The sequence below is a fragment of the Primulina eburnea genome, chromosome 13, assembly GCF_022965805.1.
Source record: "Primulina eburnea isolate SZY01 chromosome 13, ASM2296580v1, whole genome shotgun sequence".
Lineage (NCBI taxonomy): Eukaryota > Viridiplantae > Streptophyta > Magnoliopsida > Lamiales > Gesneriaceae > Primulina > Primulina eburnea.
Window position 1 is genome coordinate 32,271,358 of NC_133113.1, and position 12,735 is coordinate 32,284,092.

General features: G+C 32.3%; 1 protein-coding gene and 1 long non-coding RNA gene across 2 annotated transcripts; one reads left to right on the top strand and one right to left on the bottom strand.

The window, feature by feature from the left end:
• Window positions 1-683: 683 nt before the first annotated feature.
• On the bottom strand, window positions 684-2,032 carry LOC140809509 (probable membrane-associated kinase regulator 6). Its single transcript, XM_073167164.1, has 2 exons — window positions 1,193-2,032; window positions 684-1,085 (listed from the first exon to the last, which is right to left on the bottom strand). Exons 1-2 carry the CDS (start codon window positions 1,896-1,898, stop codon window positions 1,078-1,080), a joined length of 714 nt encoding a protein of 237 aa, XP_073023265.1. The 5' UTR covers window positions 1,899-2,032; the 3' UTR covers window positions 684-1,077.
• Window positions 2,033-7,239: 5,207 nt separating this feature from the next.
• Window positions 7,240-11,909, top strand: LOC140810855 (uncharacterized). The gene is made up of 3 exons (XR_012113330.1): window positions 7,240-7,458; window positions 7,765-7,791; window positions 11,879-11,909. It is a non-coding gene; the product is annotated as an uncharacterized lncRNA (long non-coding RNA).
• Window positions 11,910-12,735: the final 826 nt, after the last annotated feature.

Sequence of the window (12,735 nt, forward strand, 5' to 3'; positions counted from 1 at the left end):
ACAAAAAATGGCACGTGAAAACATAAAATGATGGTTTTTTCATGGCTTATTCTCGTAACATGTTCTCTCGTGGTCCTCTTTGTCTGTAGTTATCTTCTACTCAACCTGTGTTTCTTTTGCTTGGAGAGTCGGGAATCCTTGAACAAAGAAAAGAGTATTAATTTTGTAAAATTCATCATACTTCTCACTAGCTAATAAATAATAATTATAGGATGTGAAAATCCTTTGTAAACTAAAAAAGATGACTATACGTTGAAAAATGGACAAAGCGGGAATTGCAAGAAGCTCTTTGTGAAATTCTTGGTCCCAAACTTCCAACACCTTGTCTTGCTAAAGTATCCATTATCTTTGTGAAATTCTTGGTCCCAAACTTCCCACATCTTGAACCTGCGTGAGCGTGAGTATCTGTTTATTACACAATCAAACCGACGTACGTGTTCGGAATGTTTTATGGATAAAAAATTAAAATTTCTCGTCACCACAATTATAACTTTTAATACGATAATCCAACAGAATCTTTCTGTCGATTTCTTTTTGAAGTGGTGTATTATTGTTAGCATATATTTATGGATGAAATCAAGGTTTTGAGGATTAAGCATGAGATTCAACAAGGAAGCAAGGTCCGGATTTTCAACTATTATCCCATTTACCATAACAATTATCACATGCAAAACCAAAGCTGGTGGTCCAAATATCACTTTCTTTGAATGAGCTTCACGAAAAATGAATAACAATTCCCACAAAGTAACAAAAAAGAAAATAGAAACTTGCGAGGCCCTCTAAGCCGAAGGTATTCTAATCTGTTACAACATCTAATAAGAAACTATTCATTTTTTTTATTACCATTTTCTCCTGATATTAACAGTCGGAAGATTCTACAACGGATTTCTTTTCATTTTCTTCTCTTTTCTTTAGGGTGTGGGAATAAAGTTACTGGTTAACTGAGCCGTACGTTAAACAAGAAGGGCCGAAGACATGGTTCAGCAAGCATTATCTAAAACTCCTGCCTTGCATTTCTTGAATCTCTTTACACTCTTCTCCTTCACGTACGTTCTTCTTTCTTGTCCTTGTCCCATTTCATATTTCTGAGATGTTAGTAAGAAAATGTCACATAAATCAAGACTTGACAAGAATCTGCAAATAGAAAGTGAAAGCATATGAATAATCTGCTAAAATAGGTAGGATTTATTACCTATTGATCTTTTACAGTATAGAATTGCTTCATGGATTGAGCTCTCAACATCACACATGCTGAGAACATTACTTGAATTCGATGGACTTAAACGAGGCGAAGATTGCGGTGAACTGCTCAAACTCTTGACCCTTTTAAGCCCATAATAAAGATCAGCTTTCTTGCCAACAACCGAATAAGCCGAACTTGGTCTAGGTGACGACTCAAGTGAATCCCCACGCCTTTGAATTTCACTCACTTTTCTTTCAAGATCATCCACTCTACTGCTTTTCTTCGAGCAGCCTATCGTTTTGCACAGCGGCTTCATAAACCGGAAACAATTTTGTAAGATCGTTTTAGATGATTTCCTCCATTTTCCCAGCATGTAATACTGGTTCCTGTCAACTACAAATGGAGCACTTCTTGAAGATGAAACAGGCGAGGGAGGGGTAGAAAGCGGCATCTTTTTGAACGCTTCTGGTTTTGATCTGTCGACAAACAAAGGCATGATGTGCCCATCTGAGAAAATTTCATCGGCATGAACAAGGGACACAGGAAACGCTGTGACAGGAACATCAAAGTTGAAATTCTCCTCTTTTTCGCCTGATCTTTCGACTACTCGAGGCGTAAAATTGCCGAGCAACTCATCGATAGAAGATGTTTTTCTGTCTATTAACCAACTGTATGAAAAACTTTCAGTTGCCGTTAGTGATTGAGAATTCTCCATAGTGAACAAGAACCAAGTGTAGTGTAAAGCAAGAACGAATGGGGGACAGAAATGCTCTATATATTAGTATTTCGTTGGAAATTTAAGAGTGAAATGCTATAAATTGACTTGTATATTATAGCCTTTGCTCATGGTAACCCATAACTATTTGCTGCATATATATATATATATATATATATATATATATATATATATATATATATATTAATATCTAAAGTTAAGCAACTCCACATGGCATGTTCGATGATAATGTAGCAAGAATCTGGTAAATTGAACTTTAGTTTAGGCACACGCTTTGTTACTTATCATGCCTTTTTCTTTTTTTCTTTTTGTTACCACTTCATCAAAATCTAGCCACAAAAAATATTCTATTGGCCATCTTTCTCGCACGGTTTATTTTAATCTTTATTTTTAGAGAAAATAGCTTTGTTTCTTTCCTTTTTCAAAAAAAAAAAAGCTTTGTTTCTTTCCATAAACTTGTTCAAAGTTTTATTTTGGTATTCTAATTTTTAATTTTCCGATTATTTTGGTCTAATTCCTTATATGAATGTAACACCCTAAATTCGATGAATGTCCTCACTATACCAAAACGAGTCTTTTCAACCCTAAATTCGACGACTGTCCTCACTATACCAAAACGAGTCTTTCTAACGTGCTTATGTCCTCACTCACATGCAGCGTAGGAAACCTCCCAGGGGTCACCCATCCCAAAATTGCCCAAGTCAAGCATGCTTAACTTTGGAGTTCTTATATGATGAACTACCGAAAAGAAGATTCACCTTCTTGATATGAGTAATACATATCAAATCTTTTAAGTTCTCTTCAACTGCACAGTCTCATGCCTGAACAGTTTCGGAATCCCTCTCCGGTGTAAGATCGGTTCATCCATCTTCCCTCCGCCTAAAAGCCTGCCAGGAGCTGCTCATTGTCCGTACAACCTCATGGCACTGACGATCACCCTCCGCTCACTTCGGCCCCGGACCTCACAATGACATCGAGAAATAATGACGTGACACTAAAAAATACTTGTGTGACACATGAAAATGATAACATGACATCGGAAAATATTGTTGACCAGTTAGATATCATATCAATAATTGGATCAAAGTAACCGAAAATAAAAAATCGCGAACCAAAACTAATCTTTTATAACTTAATGGACCAAAATTCAGAAATAGACAAATTTATGGACCAAAATTCATTTCCCACTTATTTTTAATCACCAATAAAGGCCATTAATGCAGTCTCATGAGCTTCTTTAATTTAAGGAAAAAAAGAATATAATAATAAAGATCTATGAAATAAAATCTTTAAAAAATATATGACAAGTCAATGTTCACGTTCATGAATAAAGGGAAATAGAAACAGTAAATTTATAAGTTAATAAAAAATGGGGCATCCGCGCCAATCAAGGGACCTTAAATGTTGCCAGTAAATAATGTTGCTGCCATACAAAAAGTCACAGGTTGTCCAACCAATTTTACATATATAGAACAGATCCTACGATATTTTTATATCCATCAAATATTAACATATGTTGTTTTTTAATTCATCAACGTACTATCATATATCATTTTATTCAGTCGGTAAATTTTGGGTTTTCTTTTACGGTACGATTTCGAGTCGAAGGAACAATGGATTTGTGAATTGACAAAACGATAGAAAGAGATAATTTGATAACGAACGTATAATTTATTTGTCAATATGTCATGAAAGGTTAGATCAATCATTAAAACAGTGTATTAATTCCAGTATATTTATTTAGATGAAAGATTTGCGTAAGGGGCCATCTTGCTGATAGTGACCTTCCACGCCTCGAACATTTAATGTAGGAGAAGTTGCCATTTACATGCATGCTCCCAATATTTAGCCTAGTTAATATGTTAATAATTATATTTCTTATGAGACGGTTTTATATATCTTAAATTTTGAGACACTTGTCTATGTTTATAATAAAAAATAATATTTTCAACATAAAAAAATAATATTTTTTCATGATTGATCAAATAGAATATATGTCTCGATCACAAAATTCATCAATAAACCGTCTCAAATGAATTTTTATGTATACGTTATTTTGGGATTTTCAAATATATATATATATATATATATATATATATATATATATATATATATATATATATATATGGAAATTCAATGCATTTGCATCCACTTATATTGCTAGTGGTCATTGATTTGAATTTAGATTCATCACACAAATGTAAGAGTAAGCAAGGTCTTGTTCTTTTCACATTAAATTTTCAGTAACAAATTACCAAATACTTCTAAATGGAAAAAGAACAAAAGAGGAGACAGGGTTCCCTAGCTGTTTGTGAAATCCACAAAGGTTTCAAGAGACAAAAGAAAAGAAAGCAAACTGAAACAAAAAACAGGTCCCCCACTTGGTTTTCGACCAACATCCAACTATTGAGTTGTCATTTCATCTGAACTAGTGATTTTTGCTGATATTTGTTTCTGTTTCATGCTCGAATCCACACTCGAGAACTGGATCAAGCGTCGACACCTATAATTTTTACGGTATTTGGATCGGAGTTTTTATAGCACATTCGTCACTACAAGAAAAAATGCTTATGGTGACATTCATAAATGTCATCATATTCAATATTTAGTGGCATTTAAGTTTTAATGACACCTCCAACAAATGTCATCTATTCCAATGTCGTCTCAAACTTAATGACATTTTTTAATGTCATTATAAGATGTTGATGACAACTTCATATGTGTTACTAATAATTCATATAATGACAATTTTAAATGTCAGGAAAACTCATATTTAAATACATTTATAGATGCCTTGTTATTATAGTAATAATGACAAATTTATATGTCAGTTAAAATCATTTATAATGACAACTAAAAGTGTCGTGTATGTTATTTACAGTGACAATAACAAATGTGAGAATATTTGGGTTGGATAAATATAGGAGGAGGGAAATTAGATAAAATAAATGTGAGAATAAAAAAACATATTAGATTAGTTATCCTGACATTTTTAATTGATGTCATTTTTTATATGGAGGGAGACAATTATTTTCTCTCTTCCAATATTTATCTAACCCAAATATTCTCACACTTATTTATAGTGAAATTTTTTAGTTTTTAACGATTTTTTACGATGTGGGAAAATTTATTGTTTCCCTCCATATAAAAGATGACATCAATTAAAAATGTCATGATAACTAATCTAATATGTTTTTTTTATTTTACACATTATTAATTTTTTACAAGTGTCATTATTAAGTATTTGTAACAACATTTAATTAAAAGTGTCACAATAGCCATTTATTGTTGTTGTGCGTGTTGAATATCATCCTTCTATAAATTAAAAGATAGAAGGGGAATAATTATTTGTTGATAAGCATGTTACAACTAAGATTTCATGTTGATCAGTTGCTCTAGCTCGGGGAGTTTAAGTTATCCAAGTAAAAAAAAGGGCCTTGCCATGGCCTAGTAGACCCTCCCGATGGGTTTTTCTAAATTACACTTTACTCACTTAATTTTCTATATAATGTAATGACTAGTTAGAAAAATACAAAATACATTTTGAGATGAGTTGATCTGATCCATATTTATAATGAAAATTAATAATTTTAACATAAAAAAATATTTTTCATAGATCAGTCCTATAAAATTGAACCTTGAGTTTTGATATTTTTCTTCTTTTTACCCATTTTTGGTCCATCGCCAAGATAAGGCACACACAAAAGTACATAAAGTATGTTTGTATCTTGAAAATTCTAAGAGAGAAACTTATGACATTCTAACTACATATCAATTGGTCCTAATATTTTTATTTTTGAAAAATGAAATTGGAAACAATTTTTTATTGCCTATATTAAGCTGCATAATTGAAATAAGTAACTTTTTTAAAAAGGAAATTTCATTATCAGATTTGGACGCGTAGGTTTGGTAATGGCTACAGTACAATTGGAAAAAGTAATATTTAGCTAAATCTATTTGAATTCAGAAACCTATCAAGGTTTCATTAAGAATGCTCTAAAAGTAGTTTACTAGAATTAGTTAAACTAATATTTACTTAACGACATGATCCATTATTTCTATTTTCAGAGATTATGTACCTGATTAATAATAAATAAATATATATATGTATAATATATATATATATATGTATGTATATATATGTATGTATAATTTTGATAGTTTGTCTACTAACCGTGCCAACATCTGTGCTCACACGTGACATCCAAGTAGTTGTTATACATTTTTTATATTTGTCATCACGTATTGTAGATGAGTGTCACATCAGAGATGAAACAGACGTAAGCAATATATCCAAATTGTATATATGTATATAACAAGTATTTAATCCACTAATATTGTGATTTGATATGGTACAAATACAATTAAAAAAATCGATAAGATTTGATTTATTTCGCGTATAGAAAATCCAAATTTTCACTTCATTTCTCTTAGACACCAATAATATCAAGTGCCAGTACTTTCCTAGCTAGCAATTTATAAAAAGATGAAATTGGTCTATAGAAGCACCCGATGCGATGTACATTCAAACGTAAGTATTCATCAATTTTCGATGTAGGTATTCTCTATTTGACTCAATGAATGAGTAAATATTTGTAAATTTATAATCAAATTTTTATGAAGGTTTTCTTAGAGAAACAAGTGTTGGATTTAGCAAGTAAAAATGAATAAGTGAATATATATATATATATATATATATATATATATATATATATATATATATATATATATATATATATATATATATAGACACACACACACACTTTCTTTCGGGGTTTTATTGTTGTTAACAATTATTGAGAACTGCACAAACACATTATTTCTTGTTAGAGAAGAGTCAAAATGTGGAAGAAAAACTTGAACAAAAAATAGAAAAAATATATATATAATTTTTAGGAAAATTCAAAATACGCTGATAAACCATCCCATTTAGTTTCCTAGAGAGGCGAAAGATGGGTTAATTAAGAATTCGAACACACACACACACGGAAAACCTTGACAGGCTTTTTCCGAGTTCTTTCCCGCGATTAAATATTTCAAAGATGACAAAACCGCGGTCTTTTTTGGCTTGTTTCAATTATGTGATATATAGTTTCTTGATTCATACGCATTCCCGAAGGTTTGATGGGAAGTGAGATTCTACCCATAATAGAGTGTAACTAACATTCCACGTCCATTGCATGCATGCAACATCATAGGATAAAAATATAAATAGAAAACAATAAATTTAGCATGTGCAAAATGAGCTCTAATAATTAATCGGTTCCCATGAAATCGATCTTGGCTTTATTAAATGTTTTTTTTTTTGGGTAACTCATACAAGTGCAGATATAAAACATAAAGTACGTAATTTGAAATACGTAAATCACTACTTGTGAAATATAAAGCATCTTCAAGATTTTCTTGAATAACTTGTCCAAATTTATTTAGCCGATTTCTTTGGATAATCCAAGCCGTGGGAAGTCTTATTGCTTATAGTTTTCTACATAATATGAAGGGTAGAGGATGATCACAGAGGACTAACGACGTGGAGGTGGAGGTGGTGATGGGCAAAATATTGGTAAAGGAAATTTTGGAGGAGGTAAATGTGGAGGGTACACTATGCAAAAACGGGGTGGTGGGGGTGGTGAAGGTGGAGGTGGTGGGGATGGGGGAGGTGGGGGTGATGGCGGCGGCGGGGAAGGTGGTGGCGGTGACGGAGGTGGAGGTGGTGGAGATGGGGGAGGTGGGGGTGATGGTGGAGGAGGCGACGGTGGTGGGGGTGATGGCGGGGGCGGGGAAGGTGGCGGCGGCGACGGTGGTGGAGGTGGTGGGGATGGGGGAGGTGGGGGTGATGGTGGAGGAGGCGACGGTGGTGGGGGTGATGGTGGCGGTGGTGGCGGAGGTGAGCAGAATATGCCCAAAAAAGGCAATGGTATGCAAGGTTTAGGAATGATTATATTGTTTGCACTAACACCATTTATATTTGCACTAGCTAATGCGGTGAAGAGCAATGTTAGAACCCATAACTTGAGTTCTGTGAAGGTAGCCATTGCTGATGAATGGAAGAGACAAATGTGTTCGATATTTATAGACTTCATTTGCCCCTTTTTTTTTAAAAAAAAAATTCATTATTAATATATATATTTTTTTCTATAAACATATCGACATAAAGTCCGATGCTTTCATTTTCAACTCTTCTTTCTAAATAATATCCCTTAAATGATTTTAGACCTTTAAATGCTTCGTTTTACATCATTTTTCCCAATAGTACTACGTACTGCTCCTTCCCAAACCTATCGATATCCTGTCTCAAAAACATTATACACACACAAGTACGTGTATGTACCTGTGTCTGTATACATGACTATACATAAATTCATATTAATTTGTAATATCAAGTATCAAATCAGCTACTTTAATTAATTAACTTATTTGTTTCTAATTCCACCAATTTTAAGAACAAACATTAGAATTTTATGTTGTCTTTCATGTGTTTAAATACATAAAATACTCTTGTGTTTACGTTTTATGCACGGCGATTAAAAAAACAAGGGTCGCTTTTATAATGGTGTTTAGATAATATTTTGTATGGTGGCATAAATTAATTATATTTCATAATTATAGTCTCTTTATGAGACTTGAAAATTTCTAAAATAGAGATAGTCAGCGGTTTCTCTCTTACTAATTAAGGTTATCCTATCCATAGTTTGTAGGTTTGGCAATGGCTACAGTACAATTGTCTACATGTACATAAAGTCTTAGAAAGAGTAATATTTAGCAAAATCTCTCAGAAACATACAAAAGTTTAATTTAAAAGGTTTTGAACTGTCTAAACTAATTTAATACATAGTTGAAAAATAAAATATTAAACTTCTCAAATTATATACAACTTATATAAAAATTTGGAGATTTAAAATGTAGTTTTTTTAAAAAAATCTCATATAATTTTGCTTTGGAAATGAATTGAGTTTGACCGCTCTATATCATGTTAATTGTCCAAAAGAAGTAAAGATTATAAATTAATGGGAATAGTTTTTCCCTGTCACATATACTTTTCGAAATAAATTTCAGCAAAAAAATTGCCATTTTTCTCCATAGAAAATATGCATTTCTAGTTTTAAAATTTTCAGTCTTTTTTGCCGTTATTAATATTAATGCTCCTTCGAGTAGTGCGTATGTCTCGAAAACATTGTGTGTATGTCTATATGAGATATGGCGCAATATTCATGTTTGTAATATAAAGTATTAATTCTTGAGGTACTTTGATTAATTGATTAACTTATTTTCTTTCTAATTCTACCAAATTTTTGAACAGCTTAATATTGTCTTTCATGTGTTTCCACTCAAAGAAGAAAATAATTCAAGTAGCATTCAAGATAAGCGTAAATTAGCTAGCTAGGCATGATTCTTGAATCTCAATATGTATAATAAATAACTCGTTATTAAGGTGAAAGAATTATGTGCTTCACTTCACGTCGCTCTTAATTTGTGAGAAAAAAGAATGTTAATGAATATATCATTAATGTAAACCTTTAATTTCAAGAATATATATATATATAGTAGGTAACCTTTGTTACACGTACAAACACCTAGCTAGCAAATAGTATTCCAAATTTAGATATCTGACTTTCTTATTCCATTATAAATTATATTTTTCATGATATAAATTATATAATTTTATATTAAAACTAGTTTTCCGGTTTTTTAATCAATTTCTTTTTTAAAAAAAAACATTTATCAATCTACTGTGTTTTTATCATAATATTACTTTTTTTCCGAAACATTTATCAATCCACGGTGCCTTTTGGTGATTTATCAAATTAACGTGAAAAAATAATTGTAAACTAAAAAAATATTTATTCCCCATTGCCTCGCTTCTTGCATGGACAGGGAAAAATAATTCAAAACTTGAAATGTCCCGCCCGTGCTAACGGCAGGGCTAATATTTTTATTAAAAAAAAATAGCTGCCCCGACCTTGAAATAAGCGTGGAGCAAAAAATTATTTTTGCTCCTCTAGGATTACATAAATCATAATATATATATATATATATATGAACATGCATATAAATAATATATGATACAATAGTATATATAATAATTATAATATGATATGATAATACAATGTATGTACATATAAGGGCGGGGCATCTAAATTTTTTTTCGGGGCTGCCATTATTTTTTAAAAAAAATCTTTGTCCGTGCGCTGTCTGTCTCAGGCATGGATTAAAAGTTTTCAAAAATTTTAATAAAAAATGAAAATGACAAAATTTTGCCAATTTCTTTTTTAAAAAAAAATTTGCAAAAATTACCATCAGATTTGAAAATTTTTAAATAGATATATTCAACTATTTTTTTTACCAATTTATAAGGATATTCATAGTTTGTATGTTCGGCAATGGTTATGATAGAATTGTATAGTAGAATTGTATACATAAAAATTGTATATATGTATATAACAAGTATATAATCCACTTATATTGTGATTTGATATGGGACAGATACAAGAAGAAAATCCATAAAATTTGACTTATTTAGCTTATATAAGATCCAAATTTTCACTTCACTTCTCTTAAACACCAATAATATCAAGTACCAACACGTTCCTAGCTAGCAATTTATAAAAGAATAAATTGGTTTATAGAAACACCCGATGCGATGTAAATTCAAACGTAAGTATATATATGTTAATCCATTTTCGATGTAGGTTCTCTTTATTTGACTCAATGAATAAGTAAATATTTGTAAACTTATAATCAAATTTTTACGAAGGTTTTCTTAAAGAAATGAGTGTTGCATTTAGCAAGTAAAAAAGAAGAAGTGAATATATATTAACTGTGCATACAACCTATATTCATTATCTTTCTTTCGGGGTTTTTATTGTTGTTAACAATGACTGAGAACTGCACAAACACATTACTTCTTGTTGGAGGCGAGTCAAAATGTGGAAGAAAGAATTGAACAAAAAATAGTAAAATTTTATACATAATTTTTAGGAAAATTCAAAACATGCTCGTAAACCATCCCATTTATTTTCCTCCGTGTGATTCCTAGAGAGGCGAAAGATGGGCTAAATAAGTGGAATATATATATATACACACACGGAAAACCTTGACAAGCTGTTTCCGAGTTCTTTCTCGCGATTAAATATTTCAAGGATGACAAAACCGCGGCTTTTTTGGGCTTGTTTCAATAGCGTTTATGTGATCTGTAGTTTCTTGATTCATATGCATTCTCGAAGGTTTGATGGGAAGTGAGATTCTCCCCATAATATAATGTAGCTAACATTCCCCGTCCATTGCATGCATGCAACATCATAAGATAAAAATATAAATAGAAAACAATAAATTTAGCATGTGCAAAATGAGCTCTAATAATTAATTGGTTCCATGAAATCGATCTTGGCTTTATTAAATGTTTTTTTTTTGGGTAACTCATACAAGTGCAGATATAAAACATAAAGTACGTAATTTGAAATACGTAAATCACTACTTGTGAAATATAGAACATCTTCAAGATTTTCTTGAATAACTTTTCCAAATTTATTTAGCCGATTTCTTTGGATAATCCAAGCCATGGGAAGTCTTATTGCTTATAGTTATCTACCTAACATGAAGTGTAGAGGATGATCTTTTAGAGGGCTAACGACGTGGGCGTGGAGGTGGAGGTGGTGATGGGCAAAATATTGGTAAAGGAAATTTTGGAGGAGGTAAATGTGGAGGGTACACTATGCAAAAACGAGGCGGTGGTGGGGGTGATGGCGGAGGTGGTGGTGGTGGCGGCGGCGGAGGTGGAAGTGGTGGGGATGGGGGAGGTGGGGGTGATGGTGGCGGAGGGGAAGGTGGTGGCGGCGAAGGTGGTGGAGGTGGTGGGGATGGGGAAGGTGGGGGTGATGGTGGCGGAGGAGAAGGTGGTGGCGGCGACGGAGGTGGAGGTGGTGGGGATGGGGGAGGTGGGGGTGATGGTGGCGGCGGTGGAGGGGAACGACGAGGAGGTGGGGGTGGCGGAGGTGAGCAGAATATACCCAAAAAAGGCAATGGTATGCAAGGTTTAGGAATGATTATATTGTTTGCACTAACACCATTTATATTTGCACTAGCTAATGCGATGAAGAGCGATGTTAGAACCCATAACTTGAGTTCTTTGAAGGTAGCCATTGCTGATGAATGGAAGAAGCAAATGTGTTCGGTATTTATAGACTTCATTTGCCCCATTTTTTTTTAAAAAAAATTCATTATAAATATATGGCTTCTTTTTTTTATATAAACATATCGACATAAAGTCCGATGCATTCATTTTCAACTCTTATTTCTAAATAATATCCCTTAAATGATTTTAGACCTTTAAATGCTTCAGTTTACGTCATTTTCCCCAATAGTACTGCTCCTTCCCAAACCTATGGATATATATCGTGTCTCGAAAACATTATACACACACAAGTACGTGCATAATTACATGATAAAACCAGAATATTTAACTTTATTTTAATTTTTTTATAAATAGCTTATGCATTACTCGTCGCCTTACGAGTTTTGATGAATATCATTTTTTTTTTATTTTTTTACAAATTTTTGGTTCATCGCCAACATAGGCATACACAAAAGCACATATATGTGTATCTTGAACTTTCAAGAGATAAATTAATGACATTTAATTTCTAACTCGACAACATGATTGGTCCAGATTTTTTTTAAAAATGAAAATGAGAACAATTTTTTAATTACGTAAATTAATGCTGAGCGATTGAAATAAGTAATTTCTCTTTAAAGAAAAAATTATCATAAGACTTGAAAATTTCTAAAATAGAGAAGTCAGCGGTTTCTTCTTACTAAATAA